Here is a 24,607-nt window from a genome sequence, read left to right as displayed (position 1 = left end):
TGTCCGTTGACTGCTCTCACGTCCCCTCCTCGGCGCTTAGAACGGTGCTCTGCACACAGTAAGCGCTCGATAAATACACCGGACCAAGTGGCACGACCCAGAAAGGGGGCCAGCGTGACGGCGGGTGAGTCGCTTCACCTCCGTGGGCCTCAGTCGCCTCATCGGTAAAACGGGGATGAAGACCGTGAGCCCCACGCGGCGACCCGGTTTGCCGGTCTCCGCCCCGGCGCTCGGTACGGTGGCCGGCACGGGGTGAGCGCTTAACGGGCACCCCGACCGTTCTTCTCATCTGGGTAAGGGACCGACTCTCGCGTTGGGGGAAGAGGACCGCACGTGTCCTGAGAGTAGGGCGGGCGGGAGCCGAGGCCCGACTGCCGCGGGCCTCTCGCTCGGGCGGAGGCCGGGGGCGGTGCTCTGGGCCGCGACCCGGCCTCCCCCCCCCCCCCCCCCCCCCCGGGTTCTTTCCACCGGAAGCCGTGACGACATGGAAAGAAGGAAGTGGGTCGTGAGGGGTGGCGAGCGGAGGGGCCCCGGCCCCGATCCCGGAAGACACCTCAGACGCCATGGCCTCGCCATCGTGGCCACCCCTCCTGCTGCTCCTCTTCCTCCCGGGCGGCCGGGCCTCCCCGCGCCGGCCGGGCCCCGACGCGCCAGCCGGTGGGCGGGCCGGCGGGGGGCGGCGGCCGGCGGGGACGGGGCTTGGCGGGCGCCAGGGGAGGGCGGGCCCCCTCCCTCCGCGTCCCCCTGGGAGCGGGCGGGCCCGGGCGAGGGGGAGAGGGACGGAGGGGCGAGGGGAGGGAAGCCAGGACCCCCGCCTCGCCCGCCACCGGCTTCGTCCCCCTCTTCGCTCTCCCTCCCTGTCCCCCCCGTCCCCTCTGACCGCTCTCCCCCTCCCCAGTCCTGTCCGGGAGCCTCCTCGCCCCCCGACCCCTCCAGGTCCACTGCGTGGTGTTCAACGTCGAGTACATGACGTGTACGTGGAACGGCAGTGACCGGTCCTGGCCCCGGGCCACCAACCTGACCCTGCGCTACTGGTAAGGTGGGGCGGGGGAAACCCCGGGGAGGGCGGACCAAGAGCGGGGAGCCATCGCCGCACGCCCTCCCGTTCCCGCCTTCCCGATCCGCCCGGAACAAGAGCGGTCACCGGTCGCTGCCGGGGATCCGTTCCGTGCCGGGCGGATCCGGATCCGAGCGAATCGGACCGGACCCGATCCCCCCCGGGCTCCATCCCCATTTTCCCGACGAGGGACCCGAGGGACCTGACGGGGGAAGGCCGGCGGCCCGGTGGCGGCGGCGCCGGGACGAGAACCCGGGTCCTTCCCGCTCCCGGGCTCCACCCCCTAGGCCCCGCTCCTTCTCAGGAGCGGGGTCCGCTCCATCCAACCCCCCGATCCCCGGTCTTCCCGCAGGTGCGGGAAAGGCGACAACCTGTCCCGGGAGTGCGGACGCTACCTGGTCACCGAGGGGCTCCGCTCGGGCTGCTGGTTCAACAAGACGGAGATCTGCCTGTACGAGACCTTCGGGGTTCAGCTCTCGGCGCCTTTCGGGGCGCTGCCTAAGCAAGAGGGCATGAAGCTGCAGGACCTGGGTAAGGGCAGGGGCGGAGTCGACGCGGGGCGGCTAACTGGGAATCCGTCGGTCGGTCGCGTTCATTCGTTCGGTCCTATCTAGTGAGCGCCTACCGCGTGCGGGGCACCGGACCGAGGGTTCGGAAAGCGCGGTCCGGCAACGGAGACGGTCCCTGCCCGCGACCACGGGCTCACGGTCCGGAAGCGGGGAGGCGGGCATCGACGGAAACGCGCGGAATTAGAGAGATATAGAGAGGCGTATCAAAACGAGTAAACGGACATGAATATAAACGGAATTACAGACTTGTACGTCGGTAGACAAGAGCTGTGGGGCGGGGGAAGGGGGGTAGAGCAAAGGGAGGGAGTCGGGGTGAAAGAGCAGAGGAAAAAGGAGGGCTTCGTCTGGGAAGGCCTCCTGGAGGGGGGGGGGGGGGCCCTTCGGCAGGGCTCGGAAGGGGGGAAGTGTGATTGTTTGAGCGCTTACTGTGTGCTTCCGTTTGGGAGAGTCCACTACGACGCTGTAACGGACCCATTCCCGGCCCGAGAGGAGCCGAGAGTCTAGAGAGGGGCGGGAAGAGAAGGAAAGAAAGGAGGGAGGGGGACGTCGGGGGTGCGGGGCCGCGACGGGGGCACGGAGGAAGGGAGCGAAAGTCGGGGGGACGCGGGAGGGACGGGGGAGACGGGGAAGAGCGGGGGGCCCGGGCGGGGAAGGCCTCCGGGAGGAGGCGGGCGCTCAGTAAGGGTTGGAAAGGGGGAGGGCGGTGGGATGGGAGGGGGGAGGGGGCGCGAGGTGATGGGACGCGGCCCCCGGCCACGAGGGGCTTCCAGTCCGAGGGAGAGGGGCGACGGGTATCTCGATCTCGTTGCTCAGGTGAGGAAAGTGAGGCGAGGGAGAAGGGGAATCTCGACCTCTTTGGACTGGTGAGGAAACTGAGGCGAGGGAGAAGGGGAATCTCATCCTCTTCGGACAGATGAGGAAACCGAGGCGGGGAGAACGGGCATCTCGTCCCCACTGGAGAGCGAGGAGAGGGAGAATGGGTATCTCGCCCCATGGGACAGATGAGGAAACCGAGGCGGGGAGAACGGGTACCTCGTCCCCACTGGACGGAGGAGGAAGCCGAGGGGTGGGAGAACGGGTGTCTCGTCCCCACTGGCCAGATGAGGAAACCGAGGCGGGGAGAACGGGTATCTCCTCCCCGATGGGCCGAGGAGGAAGCCGAGGAGAGGGAGAAGGGGTGTCTCGTCCCCACTGGACAGATGAGGAAACCGAGGCGAGGGAGAACGGGTATCTCGTCCCCGTCGGGCAGATGTGGCAACCGAGGCCCGGAGTGAGGGGGCTCGCCCCGGGTCGACCGGCAGGCAGGTGGCGAGCCGGGATTAGAACCCAGGTCTCCCGACTCCCAGGCCCAGGCTCTTTCCACTCCACTGGGTCTCGCCAGAGTAGGAGTAACGGTAGTATTTTAATAATAATAATAATAATAGCATTTCTTCGGTGTTTACGGGTGTACTAAGCGCTGGGAGTAAGCTCGTCACGGGCAGTGAACGTATCTGTCAATTCTGTTGTTTCGGACTCCTCCGAGCTCTTAGTCCAGTGCTCCGCACACGGTAAAATGACTGATCACTGAGTGATTGAAAACAGGTCAGAGTTCCCTCGATCCCGAGGGATGGCAACGGACGGTGATTCTCATTATTACGGTGTCGTTATTCTCACTGTTATTATCCACCGCTAAATCCCGTCGGTCCCACCTTCACCACGTGGCTAAAATCCACCCTCTCCCCACTAACCCGACGGCTCACGTCGATCCCGTCGCTTCTCTTCTCCCGCCTGGACGACCGCCTCGGCCTCCCGGCCCCTCCCCGTCCCGGCGCGGACCTCCCCCGGCCTCCCGCCTCGTTGCCCTACGGAGACGTCGGGTCCGCGTCCCCCCCGCCCCCCCGGCCCCTCCGGGGGCGGCCCGGCCGCCCCGGCGGGGAGCGGCGGCCGTGGGGTCCGGAGGCGTCGGCGGGGCGGCCCCCTCCTCCCCGGTCTCCTCCCCGGGCCCGGCCCGCGCGCTCCGCTCCTCTCACGCCGACCTTCTCACGGGGCTCTGATGTGGTCCGTCCGGCCGCCGACCCCCGGCCCACATCCTGCCTCCGGCCCGGGACACGCCCTCCCTCCTCCCATCCCACGGCCCGCCGCTCTCCCCTCCTTCCGACCCCTACTGAGCGCCCGCCTCCTCCCGGAGGCCTTCCCCGCCCGAGCCCCCCGCTTCTCCTCGTCTCCCCCTCCCTCCCGCGTCCCCCCGACCTTCGCTCCCTTCCTTCGTCCCCCCTCCCGGCCGTATCGGCGATTCGTTTCTTTCTCTTCCCGTCCGTCTCCTCCTCTAGACCGTCGGCCCGTTGCGGGCGGGGGGACGGGTCTGCTTACCGTCCCATCGCCCTCTCCCCGGGGCTCGGTCCAGTGCTCCGCACGGCGTAGGCGCTCGATAAATACGACCCAAGGGATGAGCGCGAGTGTCTGTTGACCGTCGTCCCGTCCTCTCCCAAGCGTTCGGTCCAGTAAGCGCTCGATAAATGGGACCGAACGGATGACCGACGCGAATGCCGGGGGTCACTCCACTCATTCGCTCCCGCAGCTTCGCTACGCAGACGCCGCCCAAACCTCCACCTCCTCCCCGTCCTCTCCTCCTCCCTCCAGGCTCTTATCTCCTCCCGCCTCCGGGACGTCTCCACCGGGACGTCCGCCCGCCGCCCAAAGCTCAACGCGTCCCAAACCGAGCTCATCTTCCCTCCCAGGCCCCGTCCTCTCCCTGACTTCCCCATCACCGCGGATGGCACGACCATCCCCCCCGTCTCCCGGGCCCGCGACCCCGGTGGCCTCCTCGACCCGTCTCTCTCGTTCGCCCCACACGTCCGACCCGTCGCCGAGACCGCCGGTCTCACCTTTATAACGTCGCCGAGATCCGCCCTCTCCTCTCCACCCGAACGGCTACCTCACCGTTACGGGCTCTCGTCATATCCCGGCTAGACTACCGTGTCGGCCTTCTCTCCGACCTCCCTTCCTCCCCTCTCGCCCCGCTCCGGTCTATCCTCCGCTCCGCCGCCCGGCTCGTCTTCCCGCAGAGACGATCTGGGCCCGTCACTCCCCTTCTTAGACAACTCCGGCGGTCGCCCGTCGACCTCCGCTCCGAACAGAAACTCCTCACCCTAGGCTTCGAGGCTCTCCGTCGCCTCGCCCCCTCCTACCTCTCCTCCCTCCTCTCTTTCCACCGGCCGCCCCGCCCGCCCCGCGCCTCCGCCGCCCGCCTCCCCGCCGTCCCCCGGTCTCGCCCGTCCCGCCGTCGCCCCCCGGGCCGCGTCCTCCCGCGGTCCCGGGACGCCCTCCCTCCTCGCCTCCGCCGGACCGATCCTCTTCCCCTCTTCGAAACCCTACTTAGAACTCACCTCCTCCGAGAGGCCTTCCCACACTGAGCCCCCCCTTTCCTGGCTCACTGGAAAGAGCCCGGGCTTGGGAGCCAGAGGTCATGGGTTCGCATCCCAGCTCCGCCCCTCGTCAGCTGCGTGACCGTGGGCGAGTCGCTTAACTTCTCTCCGCCTCAGTTCCCTCATCTGTAAAACGGGGATGAAGACCGTGAGCCCCACGGGGGACGACCCGATTACCCTGTCTACCCCGGCGCCTAGAACGGTGCTCTGCACATAGTGAGCGCTTAATAAATACCAGCATTATTATTATTCCCTCTGCTCCCCTTCCCCTCCCACCCTCTGCTCTTCCCCCTTCCCCTCAGCACCGTTGCTCATTTGTATATCTTATTTATTACCCTATTTATTTTGTCAATGAGGTGTCCGTCCCCTGGATTCTATTTATCTCGGTGATGTCTCGTTCTGTTCCGTTTCCCTCTGCCGCCCGCCTCCCCCCCGTTTAACGATAACAATGACGGTATTTGTGAAGCGCGATTTTATTCGTTAAGCGGCGTGGCTCAGTGGAACGAGCGTGGGCTTGGGAGTCGGAGGTCACGGGTTCCAATCCCGGCTCCGCCGCTCGTCGGCCCGGTGACCTTGGGCGAGTCCGCTTCCCTTCTCTGGGCCTCAGCGACCTCATCTGGAAAACGGGGATGAAGACCGTGAGCCCTACGTGGGACGACCCGACGACCTCGTATCTCCCCCGGCGCTCGGCACGTAGGAGGCGCTTAACAGATACCAACGTTATTACTACTATGCGCCGAGCACCGTCCTGAGCGCCGGGGGGGGGGGGGGGGGGGGGGGGAGATACAGGGTCGTCGGGTCGTCCCCCAGTCTTCATCCCCATTTTCCAGATGAGGTCACTGAAGTGACCGGCCCGCGGTCCCCCAGCTGACGAGGGGCGGGGCCGGGATTCGAACCCGTGACCTCCGACCCCCCCCAAGCCCGGGCTCTTTCCGCCGCGCCGCCTCCCGCGACCTCCCTGGGCCGCGAGGCGGTCGGTGGGCGGGGACGGTCTCTCTGCCGGTGGCCGAACCGTCCCGTCCCGAGCGGCGGGTGCGGCGCCGGGCACGGGGTGGGCGCTCGGTAAATACTACCGCGTGAACGGAAGCCCCCCCGCCGGCGGCGGGTCCAGCGACCCCCGGGGCCCCGGCCCCTCTCTCCCTCTCCCAGTGGTCCCCTGGCCTCCTTGGAACCTCACCCTCCGGAACACGAGCGACTCCCAGCTGGAACTGTCGTGGACGGACAGCTACTCCTCCAAATGTCTGGAGCATCAGGTGCAGTACCGGACCGACCGGGACGCCGAGTGGACGGTGAGAAAGCCCCCGCCCGGGGGGGAGGGGGGCGGGCGGGGGGCGTCCGGTCGGCTCCACCCGACGAACTCGCCGAGCGCCTCCTCGGCGCGGAGCGCCGGACGACACCGACGCGGGGCCGACGGCGGTGGAGATGCGGATCCGTTGGTTAGCTGTAGTCTTTTTCGGGGGCGGGGGGATCTGTCGAGCGCTTCCCAGGCGCCGGGAACCGGACCGAACGCCGGGGTGGACACGGGCAAGTCGGGTCGGACGCGGGCCCCGTCCCTCGTGGGGCTCCCGGTCTCCGTCCCCGTTTTCCAGAGGAGGGAACTGAGGCGCAGAGAGGTGGAGCGACTCACCCGAGGTCGCCCGGCAGACGGGGGATTGGAACCCGGGACTTTCGACCGCCTCGCCCCGCCCGCCGCGCCTCCCTAAGCACTGACTCTGTGCCACGCACGTGGGAGAAGCAGCCAATAGTCAGGGTGGACTCTGTCACCCCGAACCCGGCACCCGCTCCCCACCGGATCGTCCCCCTCCGCCCCTTCGCGGCGGTCACGTCTCCTCCGAGACCTCGCGTGACCCCAGCACGGCGTCTTGGATTTTCCCCCACCCTTCCCCTCCTCCCTCAGCCCCGCACCACGTGGGTCCAGATCCGTGATCCATCTCTTGATAGGACGAGAAAAAGGACGACGACCCCGCCCCCCCGTATCCGGATCCGTATTTTATTTCTAGAATGAGGAGGACCAGATCCGTAATTCATTCACCTGACGATGACGACGACCGTGGCGTCGGTCGGGCGCCCGCGACTCCGTCCCGGGCGCCGTGGCGCGGGGTCTCGGAGGGGAGGCGGCCGTCCCGCCGGGGCGTCCTCTCCCCCGGGCGCTCGGCGCGGACCCCGCCGCCTCCCCCGCGACCCCCGTCGTGACCCGCCCCCCCCCCGGCCCCCAGGTCCAGCGCGTCAGTCAGCAGCAGCGCTTCTCCCTGGCCAGCGTGGACGGACACAAGCTCTACACCTTCCGCGTGCGCAGCCGCTTCAGCCCCTACTGCGGCAGCGCCCAGACCTGGAGCTCCTGGGGCGACCCCGTCTACTGGGGGGTCAACGGCTCCCGGGGTGAGCCCCCCGCCCCGCGTCCGGCCGGTCCCGCGGGCTCGGCGGTTTCGGGCGTCCGAGGGCTGCGCGGGTGGGGTCCGGGGGCGACCCCCGCTCTGGAAGGGGCTTCTGAAGAACCCGGGGGGCCGGAGGGGGGAGACCGAGGCCCGGGGGGCCGGCTCGGAGAGGGGCGCCCGGAGGGGGACCGGGGATCGGACGGGGGGCGGCCCGGGGGGTCGGAGGCACCCGGGGCGGGGGGCATCCCGGGGTACGGGAGGCTCGGGGGGTGGTCCCGACGGCTTGGGGGGGGGGGGGGGGGGGGGCGCCCCGGGACGGGCCCGGAGGGCGGCGGGCGCGAGGGGAGGCCCGAGAGGCCCCTCAGAGATCGCCCCCCCCCCCCCCCGGCCGCCGGGCAGAAGCCCCACCCACAGGGATCGGCGGACCGGCCGGGGTCGGAGCCGTCCTCGTCCCCCTGGCCTTCCTCACGGTGCTCCTCGTGCTGGTCACCGCCCTGGTCCGCCTGGAGCGGTGAGAGACGCCCCCGGGGGGGGGGGGGGGGGCGGGGGGGAGGGGCGGCGGCCGGGGCCGCCCCGGGGCCTGACCCGGTCTCCCCCCGCAGGGTGTGGATCGTCCTGATGCCCCAGATCCCCAACCTCAAACACCTGGACGAACTGGTCAGCGCCCACAGGGGGAACTTCTCGGTAAGGTCCCGCCCCGTAGAGGTCCCGGATTCGGGGAGTCAGTGGGACGTACCGAGCGCGGAGCGCCGCGCTGAGCGCTCGGGAGAGGACGGCGGACGCGTCCCCCGCCCGCCGCGACCTCCCGGGCCGGTGGGGGCCACGGACCCGACCGTCCGTGCGGGCCCGTCGATCCGGCGCCTCCCGTACCGAGCGCCGCGGAGGGGACGAGACCGGCGGCAGAGGGTCCGGGTCAGTCGGGTCAGACGCGGTCCCCGTCCCGCGCCCTTCCCCCCCGGCTCTCCGGATGCGGGAACCGAGGCCCGGGGACGTCAGGACGCCCGGCCCGAGGTCGCCCGGCGGACGGGCGGCGGAGCCGGGATCGGAACCAAGACGACGACGGTGTCCGCTGGAGCGCCTGCCGCGTGCCGGGCGCCGTCCCGCGGGGGGCTCGCCGTCTCCGTCCTCGGGCGACCGAGGCCCGGAGCGGCCGGGCGACTCCCCCGAGGTCACGCGGCCGCCCGGGGGCGGGATCGGAACCCGGGGCGGCCGGGCTCCCCCCCCCGCCCCCCGGGCCACGCCGCTCGGTCCGGCGCCGCTCCGGAAATACGAACGAACGAAGAGTAGGGGCGCGGCCGATCCGACCGGCCGGGGCCGAACCGGGGGGCGGCGGCCGGGGGGGGACGACGACGGGCCGGGGCGGACCCCGCGACCCCCCGACCTCCGCCCACCTCTTCTCGCCAGGATTGGAGCGGGGTGTCCAAGGGCCTGGAGGAGAGTCTACAGCCAGACTACAGTGAGCACCTCTGTCACATCAGCGAGCCCCCCGCCCGCCAGCCGGACCCCCAGGCCCCGCCGGGCCCCCGCCCGGCCCTCTGACCCCCGCCGCCGACCCCGGACCCCCGGATCCCACCCCGCGCCCTCCTCCGGCGCCTTCCCCGTGCCCCGCCGCCCCTTCTGATCGAGGAAAATAAAGAGGTTTCCACGTCTCGTCCGTCCCGACGCCGATCGGGGCGACGGGGGTCTCCGGGGAGCGAGTCGGGGCGGGCGGGGGGCCGGGTCGGCGGGAGGATCGGAGCCCCGTTCGACGGGCCGGGGGGAGTGGAGTGAATAACGACCGGGGTACTCGTTAGGCGCCCGCGGGGCGCCGTACCGAACGCCGCGGGGGGGCGGGGGGGGGATCCGAGATCATCGGGTCGGACACGGTCCCCGTCGCCCGTGGGCTTCCCGGTTTCGGCGGGAGGGAGAACGGGCGTCGATTCCCGTTTTCCAGGCCCGGAGGAGGAAAATCCGAATAACCGTGGTCACGCCGTCGGTATCCGTTAAGCGCTCGCTACGTGCCGAGCGCCGTCCTAAGCGCCGGGGGAGACACGGGGGAATCGGGTCGTCCCCCGTGGGGCTCACGGTCTTCGTCCCCGTTTTCCGGATGAGGCCACCGAGGCACCGAGAAGCCAAGTGACGCGCCCAGGGTCACCCGGCTGACGGGTGGCGGGGGCCGGGATTCGGACCCGTGACCCCGGACTCCGAAGCCCGGGCTCTTTCCACTGAGCCACGCCGCTCCTCACGCCGCCGTGGTGTTCGTGAAGCGCTTACTAGGGGCCCGGCACCGTACTGGACGCCGGGGTGGCCCGCACGCGGTAGCTCCTCGAGGGCACGGTCCTCGTCGACCGACTCTACCGTCCTCTCCCGAACGTTCAGCACAGTGCTCGGCCCAGGGCAGACGCTACGCTCCCCGAGGGCAGGGGACGGCGTCCACCGACTCCGCCCCCGCCCAAGCGCTCGGTACGGTCCCTCGAGGGCAGGGATGGTTTCTAGTGTCCTCTCCCAGGCGCTCGGTACAGAGCCCCGCACCCGGGAGAGGCGGAGGGGGACCCGGCGCCGAGTCTCTCCTTCATCCGTTCGATCACGAGCGCTCAGTGCAGCGCTTGGCGACACCCTAAGCGCCGCACAGACACCGCGATCACGATTTCACGGGCGCCTCCCGAGCGCAGAACGCCGTACCGCGCGTCGAGGAGCGGCGCGGCGGGGAGAGCCCGGGCTTGGGGCTCAGAGGCCTCGGGTTCTAATGCCGCCTCCGCCGCCCGGCAGCCGGGGGGGGCCTGAGGGCCGGTCGTCCCCCTCCGGGCCTCGGTTCTCCCATCCGCCGAATGGGGACGGAGCCGGCGAGCCCCCGCGGGGGACCGCCTGATGACCTCGGATCTGCCCCGGCGCCCACTCCGCGCCCGGCGCCGTTCCAAGCGCCCGGGCGGAGCCGAGGTCGTCACCTAAGCGAGGTGAGCGCTTGGAACAGTGCCGGGCCTGGAATAATAATGACGACGACGCCGGTATCCGTTAAGCGCTCACTAGGTGCCGAGCGCCGTTCTGAGCGCCGGGGGAGACGCGGGGGGATCGGGTCGTCCCCCGCGGGGCTCCCGGTCCTCGTCCCCATTTGACAGATGAGGGAACCGAGGCCCAGGGAAGTGAAGCGACTCGCCCACGGTCAGCTGACGGGCGGCCGGGCCGGGATTCCAACCCGTGACCCCTGACTCCGCAGCCCGGCCTCTTTCCACTGAGCCAGGCTGCTTCTCTAATGGTTATCGGGCGCTCGCCGGACGCCCCGATCACCACGATCATCGGCATAAACATCACGGACAATCGTCAGACAAGCCGGCCGCGGGCATCCGCTCGTCCCGCGACCGCCGCCCGCTCCGCGGAACGGCGTCGTGGCGCTCGGCGCGTAGTCGGCGCTTCCCAAATACCGTAGTTCCCGTTCACGACCGGCGGCGGCCTCCCTTCGCGGCCCCCCCCCCCCCCCGCCCCCTGACCTCACAATCCCGCCCCGGGGGGCCGCCTCCTCCCCGCAGCCCTCCGGGCTTCCCCCGGGGCCCGGACGAGGCCCGGGCCCGAGGAAATGTTCATCTGCGTCAAACACGGAGGTGAGACGGACCCCGCCTCCCCCCCCCAACCCGCCCGACCCTTCCCCTTCTCCCGGGCGCTTAGTACGGCGCCCCGGAAACGGGATGGAACGGACGCAGGCGGGAACGACTTACCGCCCGTCCCCCCCCGCCCCAGACCGACGCCGCGGGCGGGGAACGTGTTCATCGTCCCCTCGTCCCCCCCGCGGCGCTCGGTCCGTCCATCCGTTGTTTCCAGGGTATTTCCCGAGCGCCTACTACGCGCGCCGCGCCGTCCTAAGCGCTTGGAACGGCCAACCGGGCAACAGGCAGACCAGCGCACGAGGGGAGCGCCGGATAAATACGACCGGATGACTATCCGTCGTCGATTTATTCTTCGCCCCTCCCGTCCGCCTCCCCCTTAGACTGTCGGCTCTCCGTGGGCAGGGAATGGGGCGGTTAACTGTCGTCCCGCCCTCCCCCGAGCGTCGAGTACAGTGCCGTGCGCGCGGCAGGCGCTCGATAAACACCACTGACTGAAGGAACGAACGTCCGTCTCCCCGTCTGGACCGTCAGCTCGCCGTGGGCAGGGAACGTGTCTCTCTGGGGTGGCGCCGGCCTCTCCCGAGCGTCCGGCACGGTGCTCTGCGCGCAGTAGGCGCTCGATAAATACGACTGAATGACCGAACGAACGTCCGACTCCCCCTCTGGACCGTCACCTCGTCGTGGGCCGGGACCGTGCCTCTCTGGGGTCGCGCCGGCCTCCCCCGAGCGTTCGGTACGGTGCTCTGCGCGCAGTAGGCGCTCGATAAACACCTCTGACTGAAGGAATGAATGTCCGTCTCCCCGTCTGGACCGTCAGCTCGTCGTGGGCAGGGACACGTTCGTTCCAAGCGCTTAGTACAGTGCTCCGCACCTAGTGAGCGCTCCGTAAATATTCATTCATTCAATAGTATTTATTGAGCGCTTACTAGGTGCAGAGCACTGTACTAAGCGCTCGGGACGGACAAGTCGGCAACAGATAGAGACGGTCCCCGCCGTCTGACGGGCTCACGGTCCGATCGGGGGAGACGGACGGACGAGAACGATGGCACTAAACAGCGTCGAGGGGAAGAACGTCTCGTAAAAACCGATGGCGACTGAACGGAATCGAGGCGACGTACGATTCATTAACAGAATAAATAGGGTGACGAAAATATATACAGTCGAGCGGACGGGTACGGTGCCGTGGGGACGGGAAGGGAGAGGTGGAGGAGCGGAGGGAAAAGGGGAAAATGAGGCTTAAGCTGCGGAGAGGTGAAGGGGGGATGGCGGAGGGAGTAGAGGGGGAAGAGGAGCTCGGTCTGGGAAGGCCTCTCGGAGGAGGTGATTTTTAAGTAGGGTTTCGAAGAGGGAAAGAGGATCGGTCCGGCGGAGGCGAGGAGGGAGGGCGTCCCGGGACCGCGGGAGGACGCGACCCGGGGGTCGACGGCGGGACGGGCGAGACCGGGGGACGGCGGGGAGGCGGGCGGCGGAGGAACGGGGCGTGCGGGGCGGGCGGTGGAAAGAGAGAAGGGAGGAGAGGTAGGAAGGGGCGAGGCGACGGAGAGCCTCGAAGCCTAGAGTGAGGAGTTTCTGTTCGGAGCGGAGGTCGATAGGCAACCACTGGAGTTGTTTAAGAAGGGGAGTGACAGGCCCAGATCGTCTCTGCGGGAAGACGAGCCGGGCGGCGGAGCGAAGGATAGACCGGAGCGGGGCGAGAGGGGAGGAAGGGAGGTCGGAGAGAAGGCCGACACGGTAGTCTAGCCGGGATATGACGAGAGCCCGTAACGGTGAGGTAGCCGTTCGGGTGGAGAGGAGAGGGCGGATCTTGGCGATATCGTAGAGGTGAAACCGGCAGGTCTCAGTAACGGATAGGATGCGTGGGGTGAACGAGAGGGACGAGTCGAGGATGACACCGAGATCGCGGGCCCGCGGGACGGGAAGGACGGTCGTGCCATCCACGGTGACGGAGAAGTCCGGGAGCGGACCGGGCTTGGGAGGGAAGACGAGGAGCTCGGTCTCGCTCACGTTGAGTTTTAGGTGGCGGGCCGACATCCGGGCGGAGACGTCCCGGAGGCGGGAGGAGACGCGAGCCCGAAGGGAGGGGGAGAGGACGGGGGCGGAGATGTAGATCCGCGTGTCGTCTGCGTAGAGATGGTAGTCGAAGCCGTGAGAGCGGATGAGTTCGCCGAGGGAGGGAGTGTAAATGGAGAACGGAAGAGGGCCGAGAACCGACCCTCGAGGAACTCCGACGGTTAAAGGATGGGAGGGGGAGGAGGCTCCGGCGTAGGAGACCGAGAATGATCGGCCGGAGAGGCGAGAGGAGAACCGGGAGAGGACGGAGTCCGTGAAGCCGAGGTGAGATGAGGTGTGGAGGAGGAGGGGACGGTCGACGGTGTCAAAGGCGGCTGAGAGGTCAAGGAGGATCAGAATGGAGTAGGAGCCATCGGATCTGGCGAGAAGGAGGTCACGGGCGACCTCAGAGAGGGCGGTCTCGGTAGAGCGGAGGGGACGGAAGCCAGATCGGAGGGGGTCCGGGAGAGAATGGGAGTTAAGGAATTCTAGGCATCGATCGTAGACGACCCGTTCTAAGATTTTGGAGAGGAAGGGTAGTAGGGAGATAGGACGATAACCGGAGGGGGAAGTGGGGTCGAGAGCGGGTCTTTTTAGGATGGGGGAGACGTGGGCGTGTCTGAAGGCAGAGGGGAAGGAGCCCTTGGAGATCGAGTGGTTAAAAATAGAAGTTAAGGAAGGGAGGAGGGCAGGGGCGACGGTTTTAAGAAGGTGAGAGGGAATGGGGTCCGAGGCGCGGGCGGAGGGGGTGGCGCTCGCGAGGAGGGAGGAGATCTCCTCCGAGGATACCGCAGGGAAGGATGGGAAAGTAGGGGAGGGGGTCGGTGGGGGGGAGGGGGGAGGCGGAGGGGTGACTTTGGGGAGCTCAGACCCGATCGTGTTGATTTTCGTGAGGAGATAGGTGGCCGGATCATTGGGGGTGAGAGATGGGGGAGGGGGAGGAACGGGGGGCCCGAGGAGAGAGTTAAAGGTCCGGAACAGTCGGCGGGGGTGACGGGCGTGGGTGTCCATGAGGGAGGAGAAGAGGCTTTGCCTGGCGGAGGAGAGGGCGGAGTTAAGGCAGGAAAGGATGAATCTGAAGTGTGTGAGGTCGGCTCGGTGCTTGGACTTTCTGCTGAAGGAATGAACGAATGAACGAACGTGTCCCTCTGGTGTTGCGCTGGCCTCTCCCGAGCGTCGTGGGAAGCAGCGCGGCTCCGCGGCGAGAGCCCGGGCTTGGGAGTCGGGGGTCGCGAGTTCGACTCCCGGCTGGGCCGCCCGTCGGCCGGGTGACCTCGGGCCAGTCGCTTCCCTTCTCTGGGCCTCGGTTCCCTCATCCGTCAGAGGGGGGTGAAGACCGGGGGGGGCCTCCCGTGGGACCCCCCCGAGGACCCTGCCTCTCCCCCGGCGCTCAGGACGGCGCTCGGCACGCAGGAGGCGCTCGGCGGATACCGACGCGACCGTCATCACAGCGCTCCGCACGCGGCGATCGCGCACGACGGCGCGAACCAAGGGGCCGCCCCGGGGCGTGGGGGGATCCCGGGAAGTGGGGCGCGGGAATCCCCCAATCCCGACGTTCCCTCCCAGACGCGCAGGAATTTCTGGCCAACACCAACTGCTCCGTCCCGTTCCTGCTGCAGTACGCCCGACACAAGGTCGGGCTGCCCGACTCAGGTGAGGGGGGGGGGGGGTTCGGGGACCCCCACGTCGGGGGGGGGGGGAGGGAGGGCGGGGACGACGCGTCTCCCCCGCGCAGCGCCCATCGACCTGTGCGACGAGGCGGGGACGCTGAAGCTGCTCTTCACGGCCAAGTTCCCGGGGGAGAGCGCCGCCAAGTACCTCCCGCCGCGGGGCATCTACTACGTGTGCCGGCTGGAGCGGGGCCCGCCGGGTAGGGCCGGGGACCCCTCGGGCGGGCGGGGGTCGGCCGGGGCCGCGCGGTCCACGGTGACCGTCGCGTCGGGGTTTAACGGCCATCGTCGCGTGGGTGTCCGTCGAGCGCTCACGACGCGCGCCGTCCTAGGCGCCGGGGGAGACCCGGGGGGGCCCGGGGCGTCCCGCGGGAGGCTCGCCGTCTCCATCCCCCTCGGGCGGACCGAGGTCACCGAGGCCCGGGGACGCGACGCGCCCGCGGTCGCCCGGCCGGCCAGCGGCGGAGCGGGGATTCGAACCCGCGACCTCCGACTCCCGGGCCCGGGCCCTTCCCGCTGAGCGGCGCCGCCTCAAGCGCCCGCGACGGGCGGGGCGCCGTTCCGAGCGCCGGGGCGGATCAAGGCTCACCGGGCCCGTCCCCCGCGAGGCTCTCGGTCTCCATCCCCGTCGGACGGAGGGGGGAACCGGGGCCCCGGGAAGGGAGGCGCCCGGCCGACGGGCGGCGCGGCCGGGATCCGAACCCGCGACCTCGGACCCCCGAGCCCGGGCGCCCCCCGGGCCGGTCGCCCCGGCCTCCCGTCGCCCTCGTCCGTCCGGCGGGGACGGAGCCGGGCCCGACCCCCTTTCCTCGGGACGGCGTCCGGCGCCCACCCGACGGCCCGGTCGTCGTCCTTACCCTTCGCTCCCGCGTTCCTCTCCTTCCCGGTGCGTGTCCGGCCCCCACCCCGGGCCGGACGCCGGACCCGACGCTAGGGCAGGAGCGGGAGGAGGGTCGGAGCCCCGGGGCGGGGGGGGGGGGGGTCTCTCCGAAACGAGGGGCGGGGGCGTCCTCTCCGACAGGGTCCCGCAACGAGAGCGCCTATCGAGCCATCGTCCCCATCCTCGAGGACCCGGGACCCGGATTACTGGGTACGGGGGCCGGGGGGAGACTCCCGGCCGGAGCGCGGGGGGGGGGGGGGGGGGGTCCCCCGTCCGACGAGGGAACCGGGGCCCGCGGAAGGGGGGCGGCCGGCCCTCGTCGGGATCGGAACCCGGGAGCGACCGCCCGGCCCGTCCCCCCGCCTCCTTGGGGCGGGGGCAGGTCCCGGGCGCCCCGGGACGGGCCCGGCCCCTACGGGCTCGGTCACGTTCGTCGGGCGCCCGCCGCGGGGGGAGCCCCGTGCTCCCTTCGGGCCGCACGGTGCGGCGGTCCTGGGTTCCGATCCCGCCCGCCCGCCCGCCGGGGGTCCCCGGGCCGGTCTGGCCCTCGTCTGGAAAAGGGGGACGGAGACCGGGAGCCCCACCGGGGACAACCCGACGCCCCCGTCTCTCCCCCGGCCCTCGGAACGGGGCTCGGCGCCCAGCAGGCGCTTAACGGATACCATTACCGTCGTTACTACTATTATTATTATTATCAACGATAAAACGGGGACAGAGACCGCGAGCCCCACGTGGGCCAGCCCGATTTCCCTGTGTCGATCCCAGCGTTCAGGAGAGGGTTTCGCACGTAGCGGGCCCCTAACGGGTGCCGGCCCCGTCGTCGCTACCGATGAAGCGGGGATAGAGGCGGTGAGCCCCGCGCGGGATCACCCGACGGCCCCGGGTCTCCCCCGACGCTTACAACAGCGCTCGGCACGTAGTGGGCGCTTAATGCCGTCGTTATCGTTAATTGAAACGGGGCCGGAGCCGGTGAGCCCCACGTGGGACCGCCCGCCCACCTCGTAGCCGCCCCGGCGCCCGGAACGGGGCTCGGCGCCTAGTAAGCCGCCCGACGGATGCCGTCGGCGACGTCCTTATCGTTAAAATTCCAACGGGGACGGAGCCGGTGAGCCCGGGGCGGGTCGACCCGCTGACCCCGTATCCTCCCCGGGGCGCTCAGAACGGCGCTCGGTACCGAGTAAGCGCTTAACAGGTCCCATCGTCATCACGATCGTTAATATCCGGGGCGCGGTCGCGGCTCCGGACGAGCCCGCCGTCTGGAGGGGGAGGCCCCCCCCGCCTGCCCCGGGATCCCCTGGCCCCCCCCCCCCCCGCCGACGCCGGGCGCTCAGTACAGAGCCCCGCCCGGGGCGGACGGGACTCAAGGGTCCTGGGTTCCAGACGCCCTGCGGGCCCAGTGCGATTACCTGGAGAAGAATCGCCTAAAGCTTCACCGTGGGCAGGAGAAGAGGGTCCCCGCCATCGACTCCTCCGGCTGTCTCTCGGTGAGCTGCCCTCCGCGTTCGGTCGCTCCCTCGGCGCTCGCTCCGAGCGGGGCACGGGGCCGAGCGCCTCGGAGAGATGTCTTCCTTCCGCCGGTCCCGGGTATTTGCTGGGCGCTTAACCGTGCGCGGAGCCAAGTGGACTCGGAGGCGGGGAGGGGACGGCGCCCTCGCCCGATCGCGTCTCTCCAGCGCTCGCCGGGCGCGGAGCGCCGGACCGGACGCTCGGGGGAGGACGACGCTCTCATCCGTCTCTCGTCCGATCGGGTTTTCCGAGCGCTCGCCGGGCGCGGAGCGCCGGGCCGGACGCTCGGGAGAAGACGATCCTCTCGTTCAGTCACCCGCTCCAGTTTTCTGAGCGCTTACCGCGTGCGGGGCACTCGACGCTCGGGAGGGGACGAGATGACGACAAACGGGAGAGGCAGCGCGGCCGGGCGGGGAGACCCCGGGCTCGGGGGTGGGAGGACGCGGGTTCTGATCCCGCCCCCCCCCCCCGCGTCCGCCGCCTGACCTCGGGCCGGCCGCTTCGCTCCTCCGGGCCTCGGCGGCGGCGGCCGGAAAACGGGGGCGCAGCCGGCGACCCCACGGGGGGGGGGGGCGGCCCGATGACCCCCGTCTCTCCCCCAGCGCTCGGGTCGGCGCTCGGCCCCCAGCGGGAGCTTGCTAGATACCGGCGCCGTGACCGATAAACAGTCACGCTCCCCGCCCACGACGAGCCGCCCCCGCCTGGAAGGCTCCGGCCGCTATCTCCCCCGTGCCGGGCACCGGACCGAGCGCCGAGCGACTCGGGCGGGCCCCGTCCCCCGTCCCCCTTTCCCGGAGGAGGGGACCGAGGCCCGGAGAAGCGGGGCGACCGGGCCGGGGCCGCCCGGCGGGCCGGGGATTCGCGCCCGGGGCCTCGGGCCCCGCCCCCCAGGCCGCGCCGCTCTTCCGTCTCCCGCAGGCCAAAGGCACGGGACGCGGGGGGCCGACGGAGGAGGAGGCTCTGGGGAGGAGGGGGCTTCCCGTCTCCAGGGCCAAATCCGAAACCGGCGGCAAGAAGGAGAGACACCGCTGAGCAATAAACCCCGCGCGCGCTCGACGACCCAAAACCCCGCGCCTTCTCGTCGGCGGTGTTTAAATGGCGTCGCCGGAGCGCTTCACTAGGCGCCGGGCACCGTACCGGGCGCCGGGGGAGATCCCGGCCGCCGGACGCGATCCCACGGCGGGGGGGCTCACGGTCCCCATCCCCCATCTTCCCTTTCGGGTACTCGTGAAGCGCCAACTAGGCGCCCGGCGCCGTACTAAGCGCCGGGGCGGCTGCAGAAGCAGCCCGGCTCCGTCAGAGGTCGCGGGTTGGCCTCCCGGCCCCGCCCCCCCGTCGGCCGCGGGACCGTGGGCCAACCCGGGCCTCGGCGACCCCGTCCGGGAAACGGGGACGAAGACCGGGAGCCTCGCGTGGGACGACCCCACGACGCCGCGCCTCCCCCGGCGCTTAGAACGGCGCACGGCCCACGGCGAGCGCTCGACGGACGTCGCCGTCGTTAATGTTACAGATCGGTCGGGTGGGACCCGAGCCCCGCCCCCATCTTCCGGGTGAGGGAACCGAGGCCCCGAGAAGCGAAGCGACCCGCCCCGAGTCGCCCGGCTGACCGGGGGGCCGAGCCGGGATTCGATCCCGTGGCCTCTGACTCCGAAGCCCGGGCTCCCGCCGCCGCGCCGAAAAGTACAGCCACGCTTTACCGTTCCGGCGTCGTCCCCCGAGCGTTCCGTCCGGCGCCGCGCCCCTCGGCGGCCGCCCGGCCGCCCGCCCGCCCCGGGGCAGAGGGATCGGAGGCAGGGGATCGGTTGGAGGTCGTTTATTGGGTTTATTCGTAGACGGGGGTCGCCCGCCGGCCCCCGGGGCGACCGGACGTCGGGCGAGAGGCTCCGACCCGGAGGGGAGGCGCGAGGGACCCCCCCCGCCCCGGCCCGGCCGCCCTCCGGGGCCCCAACGCAGGCCGGCGGAGTCGGGACTCGAACCCCGGTCCGGGCTCTCCGTCCGCCCCCCCCGGGGGGGAGTCCGTAGCGTCTGCGTTTTCCGGGGGGGGGGGGGGGCGTGCGGACAGACCTCCGGCTGCGAGCGCCGGCCCCGCTCCCCTACAGACCCCTACGCTCGAGTTTACGGATAGATTGATAGATACAGACGACTGTCGTAAAAGGTTTATAAAAAGCCGTGATCCGCGGCTGGCCTGCCCCCGGCCCGCCCCCCGGGAAAACCCCGCGTCCCGGCCCCCTCCCCCGCCGCACGAGAAGCCCGGCCCGGGTCCCCGCGACGGCGGGTCCGGGAGCGGGGCCGCCGGCCCGGTGGAGGGGGACGCGTCCCCGGGTCTGGGCGGCCGGGCCGGGCTAGCCGGACACCCAGGGGTGGGCGGGGGTCCGGGCCTCGGGGTCGAAGCCGAAGTCCAGCCCCTCGCCGCCGCCCACGAGGTCGCCGATGATGCCGTCCACGTCGCACTCCAGGTTCTCCAGGTCCAGGTCCAGGTCCAGGTCCCGGGGCAGGCGGCCCCGGGGGTCCGGCCCGCCCGCCCCCCGGCCGGCCGGGGGGCTCCCCGGCGGCGGCGGCGCCTCCGTCGGGGGGAGGACGTCTCCGGCGGGCGGCGGGGCCTCGGCCGCCGGGACGGCCCCCGGGGTCCGCGGCCCGCGGGCGGCCGGCCGGCCGGGGGAGGCGAGGCGGAGCCCGTCCATGAGCTCCAGCTCCTCGCCGACCGGGGCGCGGGCCGGCCCGTCGTCCGCCGCCTCGGGCCCGGCCCCCCGCGGGGAGGGCCGGGCGCCGGGGCCGCCGCGGGGCCCGAAGGCCGTCCACACGTCCGGCTCGTCCGGCCCGCCCGCCCCCTTCTTCCTGCCCCGCGCCCGCCGGCCGCCGCCGTCCACGGAGGCGGCCCGGCGGCGGGGGGCCTTACCGCTCTTGCCCGCCTCGGGGTTCAGCGTCCACCAGGAGCTCTTGCCCGTCGCCTCGTTGTGCACCTTGACGAACTTGCCGTGCAGGGACAGGTTGTGGCGGACGGAGTTCTGCGGGGCGGCGCCGCGGGGACACCGCCGGCCGGGGGGGCGTGCAAAGACACGGAGGCGCGCGACACGTCAGCGCGCGGGGCGGGGGCCGCGGGAACCCGCCCGGGGCCGCGCGCGCGGCGGCGGTGATGAGCGCGGGGTTCGGGGAGCGCTCGCTACGCGGCGGGCTCATCGGCCCGTCCCCCCGTGGGGCCTCCGGTCTCCCCCCCCCCCCCCCCCCCCCCCCCCCCCCCCCGTGGGACGGACGAGGGAACCCAGGCCCGGAGGAGCCGAGCGGCGCGGCACCGGTCAGCTGCATTTACCGAGCGGTCACCGTGCGAAGCGGGCGGGAGGGGGACGGGTCGACCCCTCTCCTCCGACTCCGTCCTCGACCCCCGTGTCGACCTACCTTCCGTCCCCCCGGCTCCGGGGAAAGCTTCGCCTCGGAGGTCGCCGCCGCCCCGGCCCCCGGGCCGCCCCCCGCGGACCCCGGCCGCCGCCGTCCCCTCCCGCTTCTCCCCCCGTCCCTCCTCCTCGGCCTCCCGCCCCCGGCCCGCGGCGTCCCCTCCTCCCCTCCGCCTCCCCGCGCCCCCGCCTTCGCTCCCGGGTCCGGCTCCCGGCCCCGCCGCCGCCGCCGCGGGACCGTGGGCCGGTCGCTTCTCTGGGCCTCGGTGACCTCGCCTGTCCAACGGGGACGGAGGCCGGGAAGCCTGGCGGGGGGACGACCCGATGACCCCGGACCTCCCCCGGCGCTCGGGACGGCGCTCCGCCCTCTCCCTCTGGCCCCCGGGGCCCCGCTCTTCTTGGCCGTCCTCCCGTCGCCTCCGACCGGACCCCCCCGAAACCGAGCTCCCCCTCTTCCGCCCCGAGCCCCGTCCTCCCCGACTTGCCCGTCCCCTTGACGGCCCCGCCGTCCTCCCCCGTCCCTCCCTCTCGTCGGCCGGTATTTACCGAGCGCTTCCTACGCGCGCAGCACCGTACTCAGCGCTGGGAACGAACGGGTCGGCGACGGACGGAGACGGTCCCCGCCGTCGGTGGACGGGCCTCATCCAACCCGCGCGGAACCCTCTCCGTTCCACGTCTTCGGATCCGCCCCCTCCCCGCCATCCGAATGACAACAACGCGGGCACCCGGTAAGCGCCTACTACGGGCCGGGCACCGTTCTAGGCGCCGGGGGGACACCCGGGGGGAATCGGGTCGTCCCCCGTGGGGCTCACGGTCTTCGTCCCCATTTTCCGGACGAGGGAGCCGAGGCCCAGGGAAGGGAAGTGACTCGCCCACGGGCACACGGCCGACGGGCGGCAGAGCCGGGATTCGAACCCGCGAGCTCTTCCCACTGAGCCGCGCGGCTTCCGAGCGCTTCCCCGCCCCGGCCTCCCCCCGCAAAACGTCGGGTCCGCGTCCGCGGGGTCCGTGTCCGTCGCCGGTTCCTCTCCTCCTCTCCCGGGCGCTCGGTCCAGCGCCCCGCGCGCGGCGCGACGGAGAGGCCGGGCGTCCGACGGACCGAGCTCACGGGGCAGCGCGGGGGCCGTCTCTGAAGAGCGGCGGGGCTCGGGAGGCCCAGGTCGCGGGTTCGGATCCCGGCCCCGCCGCTCGGCAGCCGGGCGACCGGGGGGGGGGGGGGGGGGGGGGCGAGTCGCTCCGCTTCTCTGGGCCTCGGCGACCTCCTCTGGAAAACGGGGACGGGGGACGTCGCGTCTACTCCCGCGCCGGGAACGGAGCTGGGCACGTAGCGAGCGCCTACGTTCTCACCTCCACCCACACCCCCGATGGACGGACCGAGCTCGGGGCAGTGTGCTAAGCGCTCCGCCACCCCCCCCGATGCACGGATCGAGCTCGGGGCAGTGTGGTAAGCGCTCCGCCACCACCCCCGCTGCACGGATCGAGCTCGGGGCAGTGTGGTAAGCGCTCCACCACCTCCCCCCCGATGCACGGACCGAGCTCGGGGCAGTGTGCTAAGCGCTCCGCCACCCCCCCCGATGCACGGACCGAGCTCGGGGCAGCGTGGTCAGCGCTCAACCATCATTCCCGGTGGACGGATTGAGCTCGGGGCAGCGTAGTAAGCGCTCCGCCACCACCCCCGATGCACGGAGGGACTGATTGAGCTCGGGGCAGCGTAGTGAGCGTTCAACCAACCCCCCCCCCCCGATGCACGGACTGAGCCCGGGACAGCGTAGTAGCCGCTCCACCATCACCCCCGATGCACGGAGGGACTGATTGAGCTCGGGGCAGCGTAATAAACGCTCATCCACCACCCTCGATGGACCGACTGAGCTCGGGACACTGTAGTAGGCGTTCAACCTCCCCCCCATGCACGGACTGAGCTCGGGGCGGCGTAGTGAGCGCTCAACCCCGGCCCTCGATGGACCGACTGAGCTCGGGACACTGTAGTAGGCGTTCAACCTCCCCCCCATGCACGGACTGAGCTCGGGGCGGCGTAGTGAGCGCTCAACCCCCCCACCCTATGCCGGGACTGAGCTCGGGGCGGCGTAGTGAGCGCTCAACCCCGGCCCTCGATGGACCGACTGAGCTCGGGACACTGTAGTAGGCGTTCAACCTCCCTCCCCCCCGATGCACGGACTGAGCTCGGGGCGGCGTAGTGAGCGCTCAACCCCCCCACCCTATGCAGGGACTGAGCTCGGGGCGGCGTAGTGAGCGCTCAACCCCCCCACCCTATGCCGGGACTGAGCTCGGGGCGGCGTAGTGAGCGCTCAACCCCGGCCCTCGATGGACCGACTGAGCTCGGGACACTGTAGTAGGCGTTCAACCTCCCTCCCCCCCGATGCACGGACTGAGCTCGGGGCGGCGTAGTGAGCGCTCAACCCCCCCACCCTATGCAGGGACTGAGCTCGGGGCGGCGTAGTGAGCGCTCAACCCCGGCCCTCGATGGCCCGACTGAGCTCGGGACACTGTAGTAGGCGTTCAACCCCCCTCCCCCCACGCACGGACTGAGCTCGGGGCGGCGCGGCGAGCGCTCGACCGTCCCCCCGTTCTCCCCCCCCCCCCCCCGCCCCCCGCCGGCCGGGAGGAGGCCCGATCGTACCTTCCATCCGGCGGAGCTGTTGGCGTCGCCCTTGTCCTTGAAGTAGGGGACGGAGCGGACCATCCACTCGTAGATCTGGGCCAGGGTGAGCCGCTTGTCGGGGGCGCTGGCGATGGCCTGGCTGATGAGGTCGGCGTAGGACTGGCTGCCCCAGGCGTTGCGTCGACAGCCGCCCTTCCGGGGGCCCGGGCCCGCGTCGGGCCGGTCCTGGGGGGGGACGCCGGCGGCGGCCGGGAGGGCGGGGGGCGGCTCGGGCCGGGGCAGGGGCCACGTGCAGGAGCGGGGCCGCCCCCGGGGCTCCAGCTCGGGCTCCCCCCGCCGCCCCTCCGCCTCCATCGGCCCCACCGGAAGTAGGCCCGGGCTCCACCGGAAGTAGGCCCCGGACCCACCGGAAGTGGGCCTCCTGCCGCTCGCTTTCGGCCGCCTTCTGGGGAGGGAGGGAGGGAAGGGGAGGGGGGGGGGACCCGGCCGTCTACCGCGCACGCGCGCCCCGGCGCCCGCCGGGAAAGCGAGTCCCGGGCGGACTACAGGTCCCGTCATGCAGCGCGGCCCGGCGCCCGCCGGGAAAGCGAGTCCCGGGCGGACTACAGGTCCCGTCATGCAGCGCGCCCCGGCGCCCGCCGGGAAAGCGAGTCCCGGGCGGACTACAATTCCCGTCATGCAGCGCGCCCCGGCGCCCGCCGGGAAAGCGAGTCCCGGGCGGACTACAATTCCCGTCATGCAGCGCGCCCCGGCGCCCGCCGGGAAAGCGAGTCCCGGGCGGACTACAATTCCCGTCATGCAGCGCGGCCCGGCGCCCGCCGGGAAAGCGAGTCCCGGGCGGACTACAATTCCCGTCATGCAGCGCGCCCCGGCCGGGCCCGGCGGCGTGGCAGGAAGTGGGGGAGAGAGAGAGGGAGGGACTACAAGTCCCAGAAGCCCCCGCGGCGGGGGGGCGGGGCTCGGCCTCCTGTGGCTCAGCGCGCTGCGAGGCCGGAGGAGGAGCGTGGCCTCCTGGGGACTCATTCACTCATGCGTTCAGTCATTCATTCAATCAATCAATCAATCGATTCCCTCCTGCTGATTGAGCTTTCACTGCGTGCAGAGCACTGGACTAAGCGCTTCGAAAGGACGGTTCGGCAGTAGAGACAATCTCATTCATTCAGTCAGTCATTGTCAGTCATTTATTCATTCATTCATTCAATCCATCACACTTACTGAGCTTTCACTGCGTGCAGAGCACTGGACTAAGCGCTTCGAAAGGACGGTTCGGCAGTAGAGACAATCTCATTCATTCAGTCAGTCATTGTCAGTCATTCATGCATTCATTCAATCCATCACACTTACTGAGCTTTCACTGCGTGCAGAGCACTGGACTAAGCGCTTCGAAAGGACGGTTCGGCAGTAGAGACAATCTCATTCATTCAGTCAGTCATTGTCAGTCATTTATTCATTCATTCATTCAATCCATCACACTTACTGAGCTTTCACTGTGTGCAGAGCACTGGACTAA

At 70.8% G+C, this 24,607-nt stretch overlaps 3 protein-coding genes across 3 annotated transcripts; 2 read left to right on the top strand and 1 right to left on the bottom strand.

The window, feature by feature from the left end:
- Positions 1-508: 508 nt before the first annotated feature.
- Positions 509-9,059, top strand: IL2RG (interleukin 2 receptor subunit gamma). The gene is made up of 8 exons (XM_029067083.2): positions 509-657; positions 899-1,034; positions 1,410-1,588; positions 6,180-6,319; positions 7,247-7,409; positions 7,805-7,916; positions 8,008-8,089; positions 8,810-9,059. Exons 1-8 carry the CDS (start codon positions 564-566, stop codon positions 8,942-8,944), a joined length of 1,041 nt encoding a protein of 346 aa, XP_028922916.1. The 5' UTR covers positions 509-563; the 3' UTR covers positions 8,945-9,059.
- A 1,851-nt stretch (positions 9,060-10,910) lies between these two features.
- C6HXorf65 (chromosome 6 CXorf65 homolog) lies at positions 10,911-18,154 on the top strand. The gene is made up of 6 exons (XM_029067825.2): positions 10,911-10,980; positions 14,599-14,685; positions 14,768-14,902; positions 15,724-15,792; positions 16,963-17,066; positions 18,007-18,154. Exons 1-6 carry the CDS (start codon positions 10,956-10,958, stop codon positions 18,118-18,120), a joined length of 534 nt encoding a protein of 177 aa, XP_028923658.1. The 5' UTR covers positions 10,911-10,955; the 3' UTR covers positions 18,121-18,154.
- Positions 18,155-18,886: 732 nt separating this feature from the next.
- On the bottom strand, positions 18,887-23,955 carry FOXO4 (forkhead box O4). Its single transcript, XM_039912319.1, has 4 exons — positions 23,644-23,955; positions 23,505-23,542; positions 23,116-23,344; positions 18,887-20,093 (listed from the first exon to the last, which is right to left on the bottom strand). The coding sequence occupies exons 1-4, from the start codon at positions 23,953-23,955 to the stop codon at positions 19,431-19,433; spliced, it is 1,242 nt and encodes a 413-aa protein (XP_039768253.1). The 3' UTR covers positions 18,887-19,430.
- Between the last annotated feature and the right edge of the window lie 652 nt (positions 23,956-24,607).

The sequence above is a fragment of the Ornithorhynchus anatinus genome, chromosome 6, assembly GCF_004115215.2.
Source record: "Ornithorhynchus anatinus isolate Pmale09 chromosome 6, mOrnAna1.pri.v4, whole genome shotgun sequence".
Taxonomy (NCBI): Eukaryota; Metazoa; Chordata; class Mammalia; order Monotremata; family Ornithorhynchidae; genus Ornithorhynchus; species Ornithorhynchus anatinus.
Note: the sequence above shows the minus strand (reverse complement) of the source record. Positions and strands in the feature narration are given on the sequence as shown.

What these genes read in the sequence shown, in the direction of transcription:
- FOXO4 (XM_039912319.1), bottom strand. Translation starts at nt 23,955, where the DNA reads ATGACGGGAATTGTAGTCCGCCCGGGACTCGCTTTCCCGGCGGGCGCC. An exon ending in CGCGCTGCATGACGGGACCT is followed by an intron (nt 23,543 to 23,643) that starts GTAGTCCGCCCG and finishes CTCCCTCCCCAG; the next exon opens with AAGGCGGCCGAAAGCGAGCG. An exon ending in CGGCAGGAGGCCCACTTCCG is followed by an intron (nt 23,345 to 23,504) that starts GTGGGTCCGGGG and finishes CGCCCTCCCGGC; the next exon opens with CGCCGCCGGCGTCCCCCCCC.
- IL2RG (XM_029067083.2), top strand. Translation starts at nt 564, where the DNA reads ATGGCCTCGCCATCGTGGCCACCCCTCCTGCTGCTCCTCTTCCTCCCG. An exon ending in AACCTGACCCTGCGCTACTG is followed by an intron (nt 1,035 to 1,409) that starts GTAAGGTGGGGC and finishes GTCTTCCCGCAG; the next exon opens with GTGCGGGAAAGGCGACAACC. An exon ending in ACCGGGACGCCGAGTGGACG is followed by an intron (nt 6,320 to 7,246) that starts GTGAGAAAGCCC and finishes CCCGGCCCCCAG; the next exon opens with GTCCAGCGCGTCAGTCAGCA.
- C6HXorf65 (XM_029067825.2), top strand. Translation starts at nt 10,956, where the DNA reads ATGTTCATCTGCGTCAAACACGGAG. An exon ending in CATCTGCGTCAAACACGGAG is followed by an intron (nt 10,981 to 14,598) that starts GTGAGACGGACC and finishes GTTCCCTCCCAG; the next exon opens with ACGCGCAGGAATTTCTGGCC. An exon ending in GCTGGAGCGGGGCCCGCCGG is followed by an intron (nt 14,903 to 15,723) that starts GTAGGGCCGGGG and finishes CCTCTCCGACAG; the next exon opens with GGTCCCGCAACGAGAGCGCC.